The sequence below is a fragment of the Coloeus monedula genome, assembly GCF_965178545.1.
Source record: "Coloeus monedula genome assembly, chromosome: 16".
NCBI classification, from domain to species: Eukaryota; Metazoa; Chordata; class Aves; order Passeriformes; family Corvidae; genus Coloeus; species Coloeus monedula.
Window position 1 is genome coordinate 6,029,990 of NC_138796.1, and position 19,951 is coordinate 6,049,940.

The following is a 19,951-nucleotide window of genomic DNA, read 5'->3' on the forward strand; positions in this document are numbered from 1 at the left end:
CCTGGTGATGCATCCTGTGTGGAATCCCACTCCTGGGTGCTTGTGCTGCCTTCACCACGCCCAGAGCTGAGCATGCTTTTCCAGCCTGACGTGCCAGCACCTCAGGTGGCCACTGCCACAGTGAAGCCCAGGCCTGCCCCACATGTTCATCTTCAAAACACAAAGGTATTTCAAGCTTTCTGCCTGCCAGCATGAAATACCACACAGGGCTGCCAGCCTAGAGGAACAGAGGAGCCTGCCTACAAGTCCCCATGGTGAGAGCATCCCCTTCCCTCCCCCTGCCAGAGGGGACAAAGGAACAGGAAAGGAGAAGAACGTCCTTCTGAGTAGGATGACACTGGGTATAAGGTGAGGCTGGGCAATGGATCAGGAATGATGCTCCCAGCCAGTGCAGTGGGAGAAGCGTGCACCATCCTTGCCTGTCCTTTCATCTGCTGCAGTGCAGGGGCAGAGTGTCCAAAAGCATATGGAGGGTTGTTGTGGAGTCCTGGTCCTCCCTCTTGCACTCCAGGCTCCCTGAGGTCAGCCTTAACCAGAGCTGTAGCCACAGGCTGCTGCAGAAGGATCCTTGCACCACAATGACTAAGAGGAAGAGGAGCTGGAACTGATTTTTTTGGCTATTTCAATGTCCGACTTGGCAACCAGAAACCGTAGCTTCTTCCCCCCGGAGCGGATGAGGTCCACGGCACTGCAGGGAGCAGCAACAGGGAGAGAGGTGAGTTCTGGCTCCCTCAGGCTGGCAGCCCCTCAGGAGCCTGCCAAGTCACGGACATTCACATAACACGCCTCCTTTGCCAATCACCTGCCCCTCTGCCCTGTGCCTGCTCAGGGTTACACGCAGGGGTTGTTTCTCTCCTGCCTGTAGCTTTGTGGAGGGCTTGGCCTCCAGGTTAGTGCTGCCAGGATGAGGACAAACAAGCCCTAAGCTGCTCTGTCCTATGGGCACCTGGGCTCTGCCTCTGAGCTGCCCCATCCTGCCACCTTCAAGAGGAAACCTGGGGTGGGATGGGGCTGGAGCAACTCTGCATTGCTGAGACACACCTCTGGAGCTCCCATTTATTTCCCATATATGCTCCCCAGTTGTTGCTCCATAATCCCTCTTCCAAACCCACAGCCTTTCCCCCTCTCCGGTGTCCTGTGCAGGTCACTCCTCTCCCTGCAGCTTGCTCGTACCGCAGCATCCTCAGGACTGCAGCACTGGCAACTCTTGCAGCAAAACAGCTGGAAACCTGGGCCTGACAGTAACTCCCCCAGTGCTGGCACCACCCCAGGCCCTCTGCTGACATGAGACTCACCTCTGATAGTCTGCCCCAATGAGGCTGGTGCCGTTGACAGCCAGGATGCGGTCCCCGATGGAGAGCCTGCCGTCGGCAGCCGCGGGGCTGTCCTCAATCAGGGTGCGGATGTAGATCCCCGGGGAGCAGAGAGGAGTGTGCTGTTAGCAAGAAAAGGAGGTGAGCAAAAAAAGGGACACAAAGATTTGTGGTCCCAAAGGGCTGAGCTCCCCAGATGGGGTAACTCTTCCCCAGAGCTCACAGCCAAGCCTGATGGCAAGTGGGACCTTGGAGATGCTTGGGAACATGATGGGGATGGTGCTAACAGTAACAGGAAGGAAATGAGATCCTTTAGTTTTATATCAATTTATACACGGAAAGGAGAGGTGGGGGCAATCTGCTCTTATTCAATTTAATTAAAAGTAAAGCATCATTAACCTGCAGCCGTGTTGGGATGGGAGCTCTGCTCACACTGTCCCAGGGCTCGGTGATGCTCTGTTTCCAACTGTCCAACAGCTGATCCACCCCACAATGCTAGATTCCTCCTTATGCAAAGGAGGAGCTGTTTTGACACCCTGTGAGCCTCCCTGCTCCTCTCCACTTCCCCTGCCACCGCTGAAGGGTGGAGGAAAGACCTCGGCTGAGTCATTTTCCTTCCACAAGAGAGCTGAGCCTGTTTGCTCTCTCCAGCTGCAGGACAGCTGTGGCCTTTGTATGCATGGCACTGCAACCTAGGAGTAGAGATCCTCTGATAGATCTCTCTCTGCCTCCTTGTCCCCAGGAGAAGCACCCTAGCTCCCGTGGGAAGCCATCAGCTTCTTTGCTGGCTTTTCTTGGGGTATAAACCAGGTCCCACATGTCCCACTCCAGCAGTGTGAGGGACACGAGCTGAGAACTCACCACACCATCGATCAGCCCCATCCCCAGCCCGATGGGTCCCCTCTCCAGCTCCACCACGAAGACGTAGCAGAAGTCGTCGGTGGCAGAGCTGCGGCTGGAAGACTCCGGCGTGGGGTAGTCATAGGGGGTCGGCGAGCAGCCTGGCAGCGGAGAGAGCGGCTTACGGCTCTGGCACCGCCCAAACCCAGCCTCACAGCCCCGGGGCAGCGCCAGCACTCGGTACCTTCGGGGGTGCTGCCTTTGGTGCCGTTCATCCCGTTCCTGCGGGGGTCCTGCAGCCCTTTGCCGGTGCCCTGCGGTGACTCCGGGCTCCCGGAGTCGAAGTTCAGGGGGGTGGTGGGTGGTGTCAGCAGGCAGGAGGAGTCTGTGGGCGCCGTGCCAGCCTTGGGGACCAGACTCCTGCCCAGCTGCAGCTGCTTGAGCTTCTCCTGGAGCTGGGGCTCACCAGCGGGGGGCTCACAGGGGCAAGCGTTGGTGGCCAGGCAGAGCTGGGGGTTGCCCTCTGGCTCGGCACAGCCCCCCAGGGAGCAGTAATCCTCCTGGGCAATGGTGCTCCCCAGGGCGGCCGCCGGGCCCTCGCTCACCTCCAGCACCTCCGGCACCGTGCATGCCTCTTTCTTAAGAAGGAGGAAAATGCTGTGGGACCCCCTGCGTGTGCTTTTCACTCCCTACCTGTACCCCACCACCCTGTCGCTTTCCTGGCTGCCAAATCCATCCAAAGCCTTGGCAATTCAGACACTGCCAGGCTTGTCCTGGCTTCCCAGCACAGCTCCCACACCCCCGTTTGGTGGCCAGGGCCATGCTGGGGATGTTTACAGCCAGCCGGGAGGGGATTCCTGGTCATGTCCCTGCTGGGGGATCCCACTGGAAGGGAACACTGGGGTAGCACAGTTCCTCCTGTGCCACAAGGGCTGGGCAGTGTAGCCCCAGGGTGACAGACAGTGCCTGTGGGTGCTGCAGGGGATGGGGACAAGATGGGAGAGGAGAAGGGGACCTGCTGGAGGGACGTAGTTGAGCTTATCACCCACAGCACGTATCACCCTCCCTGTGCTTTACAGGCATTAGCTAATTAGTGCTTTTGTGCAAGCCTGGCTGCTGGGGATGGGCAGGGTGCAGCGCAGGGAGGACAGGGAACACGCAGGGAGAAGGAGAGCGCTGCCCACAGACATCTCCCCTTCCTCCCTCCTCCCTGCTAACGAGATTGCTGGGAAGAGCCTGTCCTTCCAGCTCACCTTCCCGGGCCCCCCATGCTGGGGGATTAGCAGCACTAATCCTTCCAGAAGCTCTCCCCGAGGGCATTGCCACAGCTCCAGGCTGCAGGCGAGGGCAGCAAGCCCTTGGCACTGGGCTTGAAGAGGTCTGCAGAGGGACCCAAGACCCTCCTGCCCACCTGGGAGAGGAACAACCCCCATGGGATACAGGATACCTTTAAGGGTGCTGAGCTTGGCCCCTCGCTGGTGTGGGGGCTCTTGCTCTGCAGGCTCCAGAGGAAGTGGCGGATGTAAAGGAGGTGTTTGTAGATGTTGTCATCCAATGTCTCCACCTCCAGGTCCACTTTGAAGCCCCCGCTGGGCAGGATGATGGGTGGGTGGTTGTCAAAGGACTCCAGCATCTCATCTGAAAGGCAGAGGGATGGAGGTTAGCACTGGCCCAGGATTCACCCCACTCCTGCCTCCTGGCTCTCAGCCATGTGCAGTCTCCCAGCTGGGATCAGGGATTTAGTGAGCTTGAGCCAGCAGCATCCCTCACTTGGGACCACAGGAAAAGCCTCACACCCATCTGAATGCACTTTGCATGCTTTGCAATATCTGAATCTTGGGGCTGTGGTTATTCCCAATCACTGCAGTTATTACAGGACACCCAGGAAGGGGAAGGGAATTACCTGTTTGGTTTGTATGTGACTGGAGTAGGCTGACCAGGACTCACCAGGCTGGAAGGCGGCCGGGCTCTCCTCCTCGCTGGGCTGCCATGCTGAGATGCAGCCCACATCCATCACTGCCTGGCACTGGCTCAGCACCCGGTGCAGCTGCGCAGGGCTCAGCGCTGGGAACTCGGCTCGCAGGGATGGCCAGGTCATCTGGGGGAGGACACAGAGCATGAGACCAATGGCAGAGGTAAGAAACTGCTTCCTCTGAGGAGCAGGAGCTTGCAAGGGGCACAGGAGGGAAAGACTGGGTAAGATGGAGAGAGCCAGAACATCCTCTCCTGGGTACTGCCCACCCACGGACCCTGGGAAAGGGCAGATGGTGGCGGGTTGCAAAAGGGATGCATCAGTGTAGGGACCCCCCGGACACTGAGCAGGCACTTTCCTGCCCATGCCTATCCAAATGCCATGAGGCTGGGCATGCCTCACCTGCACCAGCTGGGAGCCAGGCATGGCCAGCAGGTTGGCCACACTGGCGAGTTTGGCGAAGAACTGCTGGGCGAGCTGCTCAAAGCCAGCGCCACGCAGCCATTCCAGGAGCAGCCGCATGCTGGCCCGCAGCTTCACCCCCTGAGACCAGTGGAAGCAGCCCAGAGAGGAGCCTGAAGAGGCAAAGCATCCATCAGCCATGTCAGGGAACAGCCCCTCAGTCCCCCAGCACCTGCCCCGGGTTAATGTCCCCAGCATCCTGTGGCTGTAATTCCTGGTGCTGGCTGGACCTTGCCTGGCACTGACAATGGGGCAACTGTGTTAATGAGGGCTAATGAGCACCTCAGGCTGCCATAGTTTATTAATGAGCTGCCCCTATCAACTGCCCTCAGCCTCCTCTGCTCAGGCTCAAAGGGGCAGTGGAATGGGGATGGGATCCTTGTGGGGTTTAGCCTCTCCTGGGAATGGGGACCCTGGTGCCAGCAGCGGGGTCTGTGCTTGGCCTCCCTGTAACAGTGCCCATCCCCAGCACCCTCCTTCCTGTACCCTCCAAGGTGGCACTGGGATGGACTGGAGTGCATCCCAGTAAGTCAGTTCTCCATGTGTCACCCAATTCAAGGAGGACTGACCCTTATCCAGGAGCTGGTTGAAGAGCAGGGTGTTGGAGAAGAAGAAGAGGTAGGCGAACATCTGGGAGGTGATCTCGGGGTGCACTTCGTACTGGTGGAGCAGGTCCAGCACGGCCTGGTAGATGAGCACGACCCTGCGGAGCTCCTCAGGCAGCGGCGGGGTGCCCCGCCAGCTCTCCCGGCACTCACTCTGGAAGGGATTGCACTCCAGCAGGGCAGGGAGCGACACGTACAGACACTGCAGGGAGAGCAGCAAGTTCACAGCAGACTCAGTTTGTTGGGTTTTTCTATTTTTGCATGAGCCAAACTTTTCCTTTACCTCCGCAGCTAAGCAAACTCTGCCAGTGCTGCTCCAGCAAGGGGCTGCTCCTACTCACCCCCTGCCTCCGTGGGCTCCAGTGTTGTGCAGAAGTTTAAAAAAAATCATAAAAATTAACATGTTGGCCGCTTTTAGCACTTGGAAGTGATGGTGTGTGACAGCAGCTAAAATCTGTAAAATCCGATGTGAACCAGGGCAGAAGCCGATCAGTTGGGCACGAGGGTGAAAGAAAAGTCGGGATCGGTGGGGCATTTCCCTATTGCTTAAATGGGAGAGCAGTGCCTTGCACTCACTTCTGCGGGGCTAAGGGAAGGGGAGGGCGCAGGGGAGGAAGGCGCTGCTCTGGAGCGGTGCAGGAGCAGCCCCTGTGTCCCCGCGGGCCGGTGCCAGTGGACAGGAGCCGTCCTGCACAGGGCAGCCTTTCTGTGCCTCACACTGCCCGCTCTGTTCCGCTGCTGCTGCCGCCCGGCTCTCGCGGTCCAACGGCGGCGGCCCAGGGGCCCCTTTCCATCACGCCCTGAATCACACCATTATGCCGCGCTGGCCGGAGCCAAGCAGCCCTCCCCAAACACCTCCCCCGAGCCGCTGCACTGCAGACAAGGAAACACGCCGCAGTAATTCAATACTTTTCCTGGGCCGCGACCAAAAATCGGGGCACTTCAGCCCGAAGGAAAACACCTCAGCGTGGTGCAACTGCCAAGGAGTAAAAGCTTAAAAAAGTCCTTCCTGCACAGCCCTGGGGATGCTCGTGCTGGCCCCGTGTGGCACCGTACCTTGGAGACGTAGTAGACACACTGCTGGAAGGTGTACATGATCACCTCCTCCAGCACCGTCATCGCCTCCTCGCTGGCCGTGATGGTCGAGGAGAACAGAGACTCCTTGGAGCCTGCGGGGAGGAGAGGAGGATAGGGGAGCAAACCCGCAGCAGCAAGGCCCCCAAATTCCTAGGCTGTGGGTTATTAGAATTTCCAGGTTTGTATCATCACCACGGAATCCCTCATCAGGGCAGAGGCTCCTCTGGCCGCAGGGAGCTCCCATCTGCCATCCCCCACAGCTCCCATCCCTGCCGGCAGCTCAGGGCTGCACCTTCCTTCCAGCACCTGCCTGGCCTATGAACATTTTAACTTTCTGCATAGACCAGAAACTTTCTGAGACTAGTTTAATACCTTTTCATCTTTTTTTCTTTCATTTTGCTGGCGTTAACATAGACTCACTGAGCAGTTCTGCAGGGCTGCCTACAAATCCAGGTGCCCCCACAGCAGCCAAGGGTGAAGAAAGCCCCCCCAAGGCATTAACCATAAGCTGCCATGGTGGCAGAGGATGCTCATCTGTGAACACAACACAACCTGGCTCTGGAGCTGGGCAGCACCACGGCAAGACGTGAGGCTGCTCCTCCCACAGATTTCCCCAGCCCACACCACAGAGATGTCCTTGCTGATGAGGATTACAGAGGGTTAACGGAGTACCTCGAGGGCACCAACCACCGCCTGTGGCTGGGGATTAGCAGAGCAGGGCTGCTCCAGCTGGAAAAACAGGCAGGATGCTGCATCCAGACTTACCTTTGATGTCCAGTTCCTCCTCCATGCTCTGGATGTAGGTGGGTGATTTCTGCTGGACAAAGTAGAGAATCTCGATGGCATTGGCCATCCAGAAGATGATGTGCTGCAGGTCTGGGAGAAGGTCTGTGATGGTGAAGCGGGACAGGGTGGCTGGGTCCTGGCTGGGGAGACACAGCAGGTGTTACACCTACTGCTCCTCAGCATCCCTGCTCAGGCTTTTGGGGAGAAAACAGCCAGCCTGGGGCAATGCCAGAGAGCTTTCACACCCCTCCACCCCCAAGCCCAGCACTCTCTTTAGAAAGATCCTTTACAAGCGAAAATTCAGTGGTTCCTGCTCTGGGGTGGCCAAGGTCACCTGGCCTTTGTGGGGTGCCACTTTTGGGGTAGACTTCCCCTTGATACAGCTGAACTGCAGTAAGTACTGGTGGCTGAAAAGCAGCCCTTCCCTAGGGGTATGTGCTGCTCCTGCCAGTTCTGGACAGTTAAACCCAGCTCACCCGCCCTGGGCTGTTCAAAAATAAAACAAAAAACATCTGGGAAATTTCTCAAATGCTAAGCTCTTTTTCTTGCTATAGGAAAGGCCTGGGAAGTATCCTTGAAGTTTATCCTACAGGAGGGCTCACAGCAAGCACCAACAGTTCCTCCAGATACTGGTTATGGGATGGGATTTTGGAAATGGCTGGGAAGACAGCTCCTTGCACCACTGTGATTGCACCAGAATGGTGCTCCCAGCACTGGGACACCCTGTGCCACCACCCCTGGATGCACATATGCAATGCCAGCTCCATCTCAGCTCCACTGAGGGGTCTCCAGCATGAAGAAGGTCAAGCTCACACGTAAGGGACATTCCTGCTATATCCCTCAGGGATGAAGCCACAAGTGCAAAGCCTTGGCCAGGTCTTGGATCTGCTGCAGGTCTTATTCCCTCCCAAGCTCGCCAGCTTTTCCAGACCCACACATTCCATGCAGGCACCGTGGTTAAAGGACCAGAGAGCAGAATGTGTGGGATTTAGCAGGAAAACTCATCATGCATCACTGCTGACAGGCTGGGAGGGTGGTTTTACCAGCCACAGACTCCCTTCACTCATGGAGGAAGGACCGGTGTTGAGTTTTCCCTGTTTTGAGGCAAAACAAGGAGGGTCACACTTACTGCTGGGATTGCTTTTCAGCCAGCTCCCGCGTCCGCTCCTGGGCAGGGAGAGAAGGGAGAGCACAGTGAAAACCAGTGGGATGGGATGGCATGAGCATCATCCCCATCAGCACACGCAGTCACCGGGGACCAGGCTGGGAAGATCCCAGGGAGGGGTCCAGCAACACCCCCACCCCACAAACACCCCCTCACACCGCCGACTGACCCACACTGTCCTCTGGATCATTTTGGCCGCTTTGAGCAGCAGCTGCCCGAAATCTCCTGGCTCAAAGTTGGTGGCCGAGTGCTGGATGCAGAGGCAGAGCAGGAAGGCGGGTGTCAGCTTGTGGTCATCCCCCCCGGGCTCGATCAGGGTCATGATGCGCCGCAGGAGCACGTCCTCAGCCGCTGGCTCGAACTCCAGCTGCAGCTTCCTGCGGGGCGTCCTGGGGCCGCCGGAGGGCGAGGGGCCCCGCTTTTTGGCAGCAGGGTCCTTCTCCTTCAGCAGGCTGCCACACGCCCCGCACACGTGGGGACCCTCGGGGTGCAGGGCTCGCAGCCTCAGCAGGGTCTGTGCCGGCAGCGGCTGCGCCTTCATGGGGTCCTTGTAGAGGAGCAGGTAGTAGAGGCCGAGGGACAGCAGGTCCCCGTGCCGCAGCACCACCGTCCGGGCCACCTCGGCAAAGTTGACAGAGATGCCAGCGCCGGCGATGGGCTCCAGCACCAGCTTCTCCTCCGAGCGGTGCCGGGAAGGTCGGAGCTTCCTGATGGTGCAGTGCAGGGGCAGGATGTCGGGGGCTGACAGGCTGATGCTGGGCTTGCTCGCCTGTGTCCTCTGGCCCACCGTGTGCTGCTCGCGGTTCAGCAGGTAAACCAAGCTGTCCTGCCAAGCCAGGAGACGCAGCATGAACCGGGGAACGGGGAGAAGGGACCCTCTTCCCTGCCATGCAGTGAGTGCTGCAGCCTCCCGCTGTCCCCAGCAGTCCCCTCGCTGTCCCCAGCTGTCCCCCATGCACCTTTGCACGGCAAAAACATTTCTTTTTTCACTCTCCTCGCTGCCAAGCAGGACAGCAGCGATCCCTGCCTTGGGTACGCCAATAAATGGGCACAATGACTTTGGGCATGCAGTAAATGGGGCTGCTTTGGGCAGAAGGAGCCCTCCTTCCACCTCTCCCCCTCATCCCTTCCTGCAGCTGTTTTTCCCTCCCACCTTCTCCCCCCAGACTGCAGCGATGCCTGCACCCCCAGCCCGGGGGGACGGTGGGACCCCAGTCAGAGCATCCACCCCTGGCCCTGTCTTTCCCCACAGTCTGCCCGCACACCCCGGTGCAGCTCAGGGGACCACCCCGTGCCTCAGTTTCCCCGGCAGCACTAACGGGATGGCTGCAGTGCTGGTGTCACCCTGCCAAAAAGCTTGGAACAGCCGGATACTCAACGGGCACAAAGTAGCCATTAACTGCAAGAGCTGTCCCTGTCCTTTGCAGTTCTCCAAGTGCCTCCAGCAGACGCACTGTTCTCCTTGCAGCCTCTGATTCCATTTGCCGCTAAGGACGCAGCCGGACAGGGGACGGGGCAGCTCAGCCACCCCCGCAGAACCAGGGCTGCCTCGGGCCGGGGCACGGATGCTACTCGGGGATCACCTTGCATCCCTCTGGGGCATTGCAGGGGGTCACGGGTCCTGCCTCCGTGTGCCCCGTGCTTGGGGACAGACTGGGGACAGACTTGGGGACAAGGCTGCGAGTCCCAAGCCCGTTTCCTAAAGGATGCTCATCCGCACCACCACCGCCACCCCCCTCGACCCCAGCAGCTCCGGCCATGCAAGCAGCCCCGCTCCCCAGGGCTTTGGAGGGTGGGAGGGAAGCGGGGGGTGCCGGGGGTGCGCAGGAGGCGGCGCGGTGCTTACATGCTGCTGGCTGTAGCCCTGCAGGAGCAGGAGGTGCGGGGACTGGTAGAGGGAGTACCGCATGCTGCTGCCGCCGCTCCGCGCCGCCGCCGGGCTGCCGGGCAGGGTGGAGCAGTGCCGCTGGAGCCGGGCCCCGGCCCCGCTGCCGGCCCCGGCCCCGCTCCCTGCCCGCCGCGCCGGGGTCCCCAGGCTGGTCTCGCTGAGGCTGCGCCGCAGGGCCGGGGGGGGCCCGCGCCGCTCAGCCCCCTCCGCCCGCCGGGCCCCCCGCGCCCGGTGCCGCTGCAGCTTCCGCGCTTGGGCGTTGATGCCTGCGGGGATGGGGGGGAGACAGAGCGGCGTTCAGCCCCTGCAGCCCCCCCGGGACCACCCCCCGCCCCGCCGCAGCACCCCGCGGCTGGGGGGATGCTGCAGCTCGGAGCGCGGAGGGAGCAGCTGGAGCCCTCCCGGCGCTGCGCACCCACCCTGGCTTGATGGCCCTGGTCCTTTGCCCTCCCCGAAAGGTGACGCCAAGACATCGGCGCGGAGAGTTTAGTGTCCTAATGCCACGGCTAAAAAGGGGGTGTCCCAGCCCTCCCTGGCCCCCAAGCCTCACTGAATGGAGAGCAGCCGGTCTATAGTATCCCCCACCTGCCCTGGCCACGCTGCAGGGCTGGGGGAGAGAAGATCCCTGCTAAAAAGAAATTTCACTCAATCTTTGCTAAAAAGAAAAAAAAAAAAGAGCCCGGATTCTGCTTTCAGCCCTTCGGCGCTCAGTGGCCAGCAGCAAGTGGGAACCGCAGGGACCCCCTCCCCGATTCCCCGGAGCATCAGCCGGGCACAGGAGCTGCAGTGGAGCCCGGCTGCAGCAAGAACAAGCTGTAATTCACTTCTCCCATCAATTCGTGCAGAGCTGTCTGTCCGTGAGACAAACAGGAGCCGGAGTGAATGAATAGGCCTGGCCGAGCTGCAAAAGCAGCCCCTCACACGGCATACCCAGAGCCGGGGGGGTCCCCGTGGGTCCCTCCGTGCTGCAAGCGTGGCTTGAGCTCTGCAGGAGAAATAGGAAGTTGTGCGTCCGAAGGGCGATGCTCGTACCTCAGCTGGGCAGCCTCCTGGGAGCAGGTCACTGGCACTCGGGGAGGACGAAGAGAGGGAAAAAACCTAAAGGATTTGCTTGCTGGAGCAGCAGTGCAGCGTTGTCGGTGCAGCTCCAGAGCCAGAGCCCCGCTCCTGGCTGGGCCGACCAGGGAGCAGCCTTTGGACAGTGAGATTTGGGGACAGCCAGCGGGATTTGGGGACGGCAAAGCAGAGAGCCTGGTGCCCAGGGCTGCTTAAAGGGATACTCACAAGCTCAGACCCAAAAAAAAAAAACCCATCTGCCTTATTTGGTGAGGAATGGGCTGCCGGTTCTGAAATACATTTTTTTGTTTGTTTGTTTTAAATGGAGCGCTCCTTTGCTGGGAAAATCAAAGAGATGTGGATGGGGAGGGGGGTGGGACAGGGAGAAAATAGCCCCTGCTGTTTACATGCCTTGGGATTAGGGCAAGGCACAGTCAAGCCACCCCAAGCAGTCCCGTGCCCCACGTCCTTCTTAAAAAGGCAATCGGCCCCGCTCCCGTCCCCGTCCTGGCCACGGCACGCATGTGAAATCCAGGGAGAACAACAAGCCCACCCAAGCCACGCTGCTGGGGATGCCAAGGGCCACCCCAAAGGTGTCTGCAGGACACCTCAGCTCCCCCCAGGAGCCCTGTCCCCAACCCACAGCATGGAAATGAGCCAAAGGGATGAAGGACAGTTGGGGCAGTGCAGATCCCAGATCAGCCTGTGGGAGTAGGGAGGAGTGGGGCTGGATTCTGGGGAGCAGCTACTGCTGGAGCTCAGTGGGACAGACTGGGGTCCCATTGCCTGCAGAGACAGACCATCATCAGCCCCTTATCGAGGGGAAAGGAAGCTTCTGTATTTATTTTGTGTAGGAAAAAGTTGCTTTTTCACTGCCAATAGAGCCCCCGTCACAGGCTCCCACTAACCCCGGGGCTGCGCTGGAAAGATAAACACAGCTCTTTTCCTGAGCATAACAAAGTCCCTCCATAAAACTGGTCAGGTTTTTTTTAATCCTTTGGTACTGTTTTGTCCTCCCAGGCATTGCAGGTTATTCCACACAAAACTCAGCCTGAACATCTCCAGTGCAGCATGACCAAGGCAGAGCCAGTGGCTGCTAAATGCACATGGAGATTGGGATGGGAACAGGGTGTAAGGAGTTAAGGAGCACCTCCCAATATTACATTCCTCCCTGGATATCCAGGACTTGGATTGTATAAAGGTGCTGGTGCTATTGTTGGGGTGTTAGGCCTTGTTAAAGTTTAGGGCTGGACAGGCTCCAATGATCTCAGGCCTAGGGGGAGGTTAATAAGGCTTGGGAAAAAGGATGTACCACTGATAGTGGGCACAAAGAATACAGAATTTACAGGCCACAAGGACATTTGACAGAACTCCCAAGATAAGGAAGAAACTAACAGAAGCAACTCAACAACGTTGAGTTGAATCAGCTCTGACTGGGTAAGAGGTAATTCTGGCAGGGGGAGATTCACAACCACCAGCCCAAGAAACCACTGACTGAAAACAAGAGTGCTCTCATTGTCTCTGTCCCCTCTTTTCTCCTCCTTTCTACCTCACATTAATTATTAATAAAATCTGTATTATTTACTTTGGCATTTGTCTCATTTGCACCTCAATTCAGGCAGAGGCATCTCTCACTAATCACATCCTAACACAGGGCTGGCTCACATCCTTAGGGAGAGCTGGGCACCCCGTGGGCAGCACCCACCAGACCCCACCAATCTGCTGCCTCTAAACCCATTCTGCATCCCAGGGGAAAAGCTGCTAGCTGTGGTGCCTGGGATCTTGGCTGGGATCTGACTCTTTTTCAGCTGAGGAAAGAGGTTCCCTTTTCCTGGCTGAGAAATAAATCAACAAATAACTCCGTGGGCCCCAGGAAAGGAGAAATGCTTTGAATGTACCCAGGAGGGACTAACACCAGGCTAGTCCTTCCTAATGTAATTGCTCGGCAGACTCTGCAGGGAATCTTCCCTGGATGCTGTTGTGCTAAGGTATATCAAAGCCAGATCCTCAAAGGCACTTGCCAGAGCATCTTTTAGAATAATAGGCTTAAATCCTGAGTTTCTGGAGCTGCGTGTGCAGTTCAGCTTCCAGCCTCTTGGGAAAGCTCCAGTTAGGACAGGACCTGGTACAAAATGGGGGTATTTTGGAAAATGAATGCCACTGAGATGCCAAGTGCTGCACCTCCTGCCAGCCCCCTCCAGTTTGTGGGTGTTTTCTCTACATCTCCATAACTGCTGCCTCGATGGCCCCCAAAAGGAGCAGGGCTGGGAGGTAGCAGGGAGAGGGGGCTGCCTCGTTTGCTGCAGAGAGGCTCTACCTGTGCTGCTAATTAGTGGCATGAGGAGCCAGCACCATCCTCCCCAGTGGGAAGCAGCTAATAAACTAATTAGGATAATGGGTAACTGAGCAGATAAAACTCTTAAGCTATTTGCTAACAGGTCATGGATGGGTGTGGAGCCTTTCCCTCAGCCACCAGCCCAGCAATGCACCTGTGTAACCCCAGTGGTTCCAGTCCTCCCAGTCCTGCTGCTCCAGCGATGCCCTGTGTGGGGAAGGGCCTGCAGGTATTGCCCTGGGGATGATTTGAGCATCTCTCTGCTTTTCTCTGAGGGAGCTGCAAGTCTGAAGTCCCTTTATTTTTGCACAGATGTTGTGTTTTCCACGCCAATGCCTCACCACCCTGGGCAGGCAGCTGCTGCTCAGCAAGGGGACCTCTGCCAGCTTGAGCCTGGTGACAAGGGTGACCCTGGTGGAGGGCACTCATGGTCAATACCCCTTACTCCAGGAGTTTTGTGTCTTTTTGGGGTGCTGGGTCACAGGCTGCATCGCTCACATTCATTCCTGGCAGTTTGCAGATGAGGGGGGAAAGTGTGGCCCCAGCCTCATGGCATCCCAGGGCCACCAGCTCAGGGTGAGACTGGTGACAGAGCCCCTGGTGCCACCAAAAGAAAGGGCTGCAGGAGTGAGATTTTACCAGGTAAGACAACTATGGGCTGTGTACTCTGCAGAACAGACAGCCTGACTGACTGTGGGTGTAGCTTCTGTCTTGGAAGAGCTTGGTCAGCTATGGAAAATGCCCAAAGATTAAAAAATGGGGAATTTCCATGGCCCCACCCAGGAGTGCTGAAACAAATGAAGTGATAACGAAAGCATAACGGGCTTGTTTCCAGATCCAGAGCACAGAATCCTATCAGGAACTGCTCCTCCATTGGAAATGACTGAAGGGTGCCAGTCCCAGGCCAGCTCAATGCTGCTCCTGTGCTGGGCAGCCCAGACCCTGCTGCTTCCCCAGCCTGTGTGGGAGCCTTGCGCTCCCACGGCTCCCAGCCCACCCAGGATCCAGGTCATGGGCAGGAAAGTTGCTTTCTGGGTCCGAGGGGGAGGATTAGAGGCCGAGTGGATGTGACCTTGGGCTCCAGCAGGGAGCTGCCACATGGTCCTGCCCACCGTGTGCTGCAACCACTGTGCTTGGCTCTTGCCCTTCCCTCTATTCAACAGAAGCTGTTTTTAGAGTCGCTGCTCTCCGAAAGTGCTTCACATCTCTCTGATCCTGGCTGGAGAAAGAGCTGAAGAGAAGAGCAGAGCATCCACCTTCCTGGCCCAGGCTCTGGCAGGAGCCACCTCTTTGTCCGTGTGTCCCACATGCAACGAGCTGGGACCACCTGTGGCATCCCCTCCCTGAGCAGACAGAGTGGACACGGTGAGGATGGAGGTAGCCCTCCACTTGGCTGCCAGGTGAAATCTCAACTGAAAATTGCAGCTGGGGGGGCTCCAGCTGCCTCTCCTCTCCCCCAGAATGCCCATGGTTGGATTCCCTCACCCTTTGCCTGGGCTCCTTCCAGCCTTTGTTAGGATGGGTGGCAGAGGAGCTGTGTCCCCCTGGCGCGGGATGGGTTGGACGGTTTGTTCTGGTGCTGGTGGGGGAGAAACTTGGCTCTTCTCTGGCAAGCACACAGAGTAATCCTGCATCATCATCAGTTTAGTTCTGACAGTAACAATCCTCTCCTACAGGCGTGAGGAACTGCTCGGGGCCCATCCCAGCAAAACCCCCTGGCTGACACCTCTGGAGCCTGGTCCAGACCCCTCTGTCAGCAGGCCTGACACAGCAAGCACACCATGCAAGCAAAAATCTGATTTTAAACCTTTCTGCCCTCATCCTCACAGGGCTTTTATCTGAGGGTGGGAGGAGGAAAGCTTCATTACTGTGCGCTGGGGTCACTTATTAACCTGCTGGTTCCTAATGACGCACTTATCTCCTCCTGCCAGCCCTGGCCTCCATCAGGCACTGCTGCAGGGGCTCTCCTGCCCTACATTGCTCTCTCTTCATTAGCTTTTCATTTTCCTTAATTGCTCCTGCAGATTTGCCGGGGGTGTCAGGCCTGGGGGATGCCCAGAGGGAGATGGGGGTGGAGGGGAGCAGGGCAGTGCTCTGCCAGGCACGAAGCTGGGGATGCCATGGTGCTGGTTCACTGATGGGAAGAGCAGGAAGCACTGATGGTCTTCCCTGCTGCTCCCCAGCCACGAGCAGGGTTTGGTACTAACCCCTAAACTGGCTGGGGTAAATATTTGAGGTCGCAGATACCAAATTAGTGCAGGAGAGTGCTGAGTCCTGCCTCAACACAGGAGCCTTGCAGCTAAAATGTGGCCAACCTCCCATTTGCACCACCCCCTGCACCCAAACCACATCTCAAAGCTGCTTGTGTGGGAGGGTTTCTGGGGGTGCATCCCAGCCCCTCTCCCTGCCCCACACCCAGCTCTGACCTGCAGTGGTGGTGTCCACATCCTTGGCTGCCATCTCCTCCACCTCCGCCCTCCTGCGCAGCTCCAGCCGGCGTGAGAAGCCCTCCCTGGGCTTCCAGAGGTCCTGGATGAGCAGTGGCTTCTCGTGGTCACCCAGGACCCTCAGCCCCTCTGTCTGCCACTGCTTCTCGGGGCCCTGGAAGCGGCCGATGACGTCGCACAGCGCGTACTGCCCGGCGCTGAGCTGGCTCAGCCCGTAGCGCTCCAGGGCCTCCTTCACCAGCTCCCGCGCGCCAGAGCTGCCCGTCACCAGCACGCTCTTGTAGTTGGTGCCCGCACAGATGTTGCCCCCGAAGATTTTCAGGATGCCAGGAGCCGAGAGCTGGGTGGAGAGCTCAGCCGGGTCGTCCTCCGCGGCCGCCGGGGAGGTGGAGGCCGAGCTGCGGTCCTTGTAGCTCAGGGTGCGGTACAAGACCTGGGAGAAGAGCCGGCTCTGGCGCTTCAGCCGGTTCTTGGACGGCGGAGCCATGGTGGAGGAGGGCCCATAAAACATCGTGCGTGAGGTCGTCATGAAGCACAGCTGGGCAGGGAAGAGCAAAAAGGGGAAGGTGAGTGGTTTAGAGGCCAGATGTGCAGCAGGGGAGAGCGAGCAGGTGGCCACGGAGGAGCCACTGTCATCTCCAAGGTGACAGATCAAGGGACGGCCATTTCCCTTGTGTAGCCCAAAACACCAGTGGAAAAGCTCAGCCAAACTGCTTGGCAGCAGCACAGTTACCTCTGGATGGATTTGTCCCTGGAAACAGTCTGGAGTGGCCCCATATTTCTCCATCATGTGTACTAAGAGGTCCCTCTTACCCAGGCAAAATGCAGCGGGAGGAGAGCAGAGCCCAGCAGGACTTGGCGGGGCCCATCCTGGTCAGGAGCCAAGGCACCAGGAGTTACTCTCACTAACGAGTTTACGGAGCAATCCCATTTTTTAGAGGTGAAACGAAAAGATCAAGTGCAAATTCACTCACTCTGAGGTCACTGCTAAGTGCTTTTGCTCAGCGAGAGGCACAGGGTGAAAATGGGCTTTAATTAGCTTTTCTAAAAATGCCCTGACTCCAGCAAATCTGTTGGCTGTTGCTTGTTTGCGGAGGACATTCAGGCACAGGGTGGCATCGCTGACAAGGCTGCCCTTGTCACGTTAGCCCAGGGCAGGGCTGCTCAGGGCAGCCCCAAGTGGGCAGCAGCGACTGGAGAAGATGTGGCCAGGGCCGTGTGGTAGCTCCCAGTGCTCCGCAATCCCCTGGAATGGACTGGGAACCACCAATCACTTCTGGATTTAGGGGCATAGCACACCTGCCTGATGCCACTGTCACCATCTGGGGATGGCTTTGAAATCCCATCCCGGCTGCAGCAGCACCTGGTGCTTGCGTGGTGCTGATAATCCACAGCTGCACCGTGACCTGGGAGCTCTGGAAGAAAGACAATCCAAGCATTCCTGATTTGCACAGGGCTGGGAACCCCCTCACCTCCAGATTTATAATGTGCAGGGATTCCATGCATACACAGAGGACCCCCAAAATGTCCCATCCGCAGCTATCAGAGCACAGGGTTGTAGCAGTTGGGGTGATCCAGCTGTGCCTGGCCAGGGACACGCGGGGCACCAGCAGCTTCCCACGGCTGCAGCCCCGACTCGCTCGGGCACAGCCGCGCCTCCGGAGCAAACTCAGCGCTATCAGGCAGAATGATGTCGGCCCTGGAAAGCCTCCAAACCACCATCCAATCCAGGAAAAAAGAGCGTCCCTGCTGCTAATGGAAGAGGTCACCTTCTAACCCAGAAACCACCTCCCAGCCGTGCACGGAGGGCTGCTGCAGGATGTGCATCCCCCCATCCCGCAGCCAGAGGCCCATGGAATGCTGCAGATCAGGGAAACTGAGGCACCAAGTACTAAGGATGTGGCCAGGAGCTGTTATGCTGCTGCACCCCAAGTCACCCCTTTCCCCTCTCTCAGCCCCACCAGGACTATGAAACTGATGGGGTTTGTCCTTCTTTCCAACCTGCTGGCTCCAAAACTGTCTCCTGGTGTGCTGAAGGGTGGGAGTCCTGGCACAGGACAGCAGGGCTGAGGACCTTGTGTTTTATAGTGCCCCGGAACTTCACCCCAACTCACTGGGTGCAGGTAAGGCTGCTCCTGTTCCCACCTTGCAACTGGGGAAACTGAGGCAGGGATGGGTTTGGGGCTCTGGCTCCCCCCCCACAATGCTGCTCCTCCTCCTCCAGCTGAGCCCAGAGCTGCTGCTCCCGCAGGGGACATCCCTGGGGCCATCCCTTGATGTGTGCTGTGTGACATCTCCCGGGAGTGCCGAGGCAGCCCCAACCTGGGGAGCAGGTCAGGGCACTGGCAGACAGTCAGGTTCAGGATCAGCTCCCCCAGGCTGTGAGCACGGCCCTGCCAGCCCTCATTAACATTGACCAGAAGGAAAACTGCCCCAGTGTCACTACAGGACCTTGTCATCAAGGATGCAAAAGACAAAACTTTGTCATCAAATCACTGGTTTCATGAATTTAATCTTCTCCACCCCAAACTACCCCCAGCACAAAGGGAAACCTTTTACCGTCTGCTGGTGGCAAAATCATTTGTCCAAGTCCACATCACAGAGACTTGCTTCTTGCAGGTCCCTGCCTGGTTTTGAACGTGTTATTTATAGCTCAGCTATTTTTCTGCTCTTTCTATCAAATGCAGCTCCTACAGAGTTCGGGGGCAAGCCTGGATCAGGAGGAGCTTCCAGCCTGGTCACCCCAATTTTCAGCATCTAGAGCAGCACCGGTGTGATTGCACCAGGCTGGGTGACCTGAGAAATCGAAGCCTTCTCCCAGAGACAGAGGAACACACCTGGTCTTAATCCCCCGGAGGACTCTGAGGGCCAGGATAAAACGATAACGCAATGGGCTCCTCCCACATCCGTGCGCTCGGGCACGCTGGGCACCGGCATCTCCCACCAGGAGGAAATCTCTGGTACGTGCAGTCCTGCTGAGTCCTGCTGCGGGAGCGGGGATGCTCCAGCTGGACCCAGCTGCCCGGGGACAAGCCAGCAAGAGTGCCAACTGCTGGGCACAGCTCTCTGCAGGTCAGTGGGACACGTGCTCCCGGATGGACATCCCTAGCCCAGGTGAGCTCCCTTCTCTCTGCAAACCAGTTCCCTGGAAGGACACAAGCCTGCAGCTATGGAGCACGATCCAGATTTTCCCAGGAGTCCCTTTCTCCAGCGTTCAGTGACGTTGTCTCTCTAACGGCTACGCAGGAATTAGTCAAAAGCCTGGGATTGCCCCCCAGCGAGATCTGTCAGGGATCCTTCACCTCTTCTCAGCCACACCAAAACCAGCTATTTTCCACAGCCAGCTCTGAGCTCTGCAGAGCTGTGACAAATGCCCTCCGTATTCACGTGGCCACCACATGTCCTTCCATCACCACAACTGACTCTGCAAGCGCTGGGGACTTTCCTGCGGGCCCAAGGTTCCTGCTCCCGTCACGGGTGAGCAGCTCCTTCCCCGTGCCTCCACCCAGCGTTCAGGGAAAGCCTCTCCCTACCTTGCCATCCTTCTCACGTGCCTTTTTTCCTTCCATTCATCCTCCTTCTCAAAACAATCTTTGCCCTTCGTTGTGCATCATCCTGGGCAGGCGTCGGTCGTGTTTCTGCGAGAGGAAGAGAGGTGCTGGGCTGCTCATGGACATCGGCTGCTCGCAGTGTGGTGGGTTTGGAAGGCTCAGAGGTTCTGCAACATGCTCCTGATGTGCTGTGTGTGTTTGCATTTGGGCTACTGAGCCACATCTAAACCCCCTATAACCAACAGCACCTACCCCCATCGCATGGGAGAGCAGGAGAGAACAGCAGGAGGAAAGGAAAGGAGAGGAGAAAGGAAGGAGATGGAACCAGCACCAGCCCCGTGACCTTTATCTCCTTCTCCCTAGCACACACATGCCCAAGGATGCCAGGCTGGGGACCCTCTGACCCATGGGTGGACAGCAAGCCCTGGACCAACTCCTTTCCCCAATAGCCACG

General features: G+C 58.0%; 1 protein-coding gene across 1 annotated transcript; it reads right to left on the reverse strand.

Moving 5' to 3' along the window:
* Positions 1 to 555: 555 nt before the first annotated feature.
* RADIL (Rap associating with DIL domain) lies at positions 556 to 19,555 on the reverse strand. Its single transcript, XM_082292548.1, has 15 exons — positions 19,480 to 19,555; positions 15,926 to 16,484; positions 10,067 to 10,374; positions 8,390 to 9,046; positions 8,185 to 8,222; positions 7,035 to 7,195; positions 6,249 to 6,361; positions 5,157 to 5,394; positions 4,528 to 4,700; positions 4,101 to 4,251; positions 3,601 to 3,791; positions 2,398 to 2,791; positions 2,175 to 2,314; positions 1,296 to 1,435; positions 556 to 688 (listed from the first exon to the last, which is right to left on the reverse strand). The coding sequence occupies exons 1-15, from the start codon at positions 19,513 to 19,515 to the stop codon at positions 583 to 585; spliced, it is 3,405 nt and encodes a 1,134-aa protein (XP_082148674.1). The 5' UTR covers positions 19,516 to 19,555; the 3' UTR covers positions 556 to 582.
* Between the last annotated feature and the right edge of the window lie 396 nt (positions 19,556 to 19,951).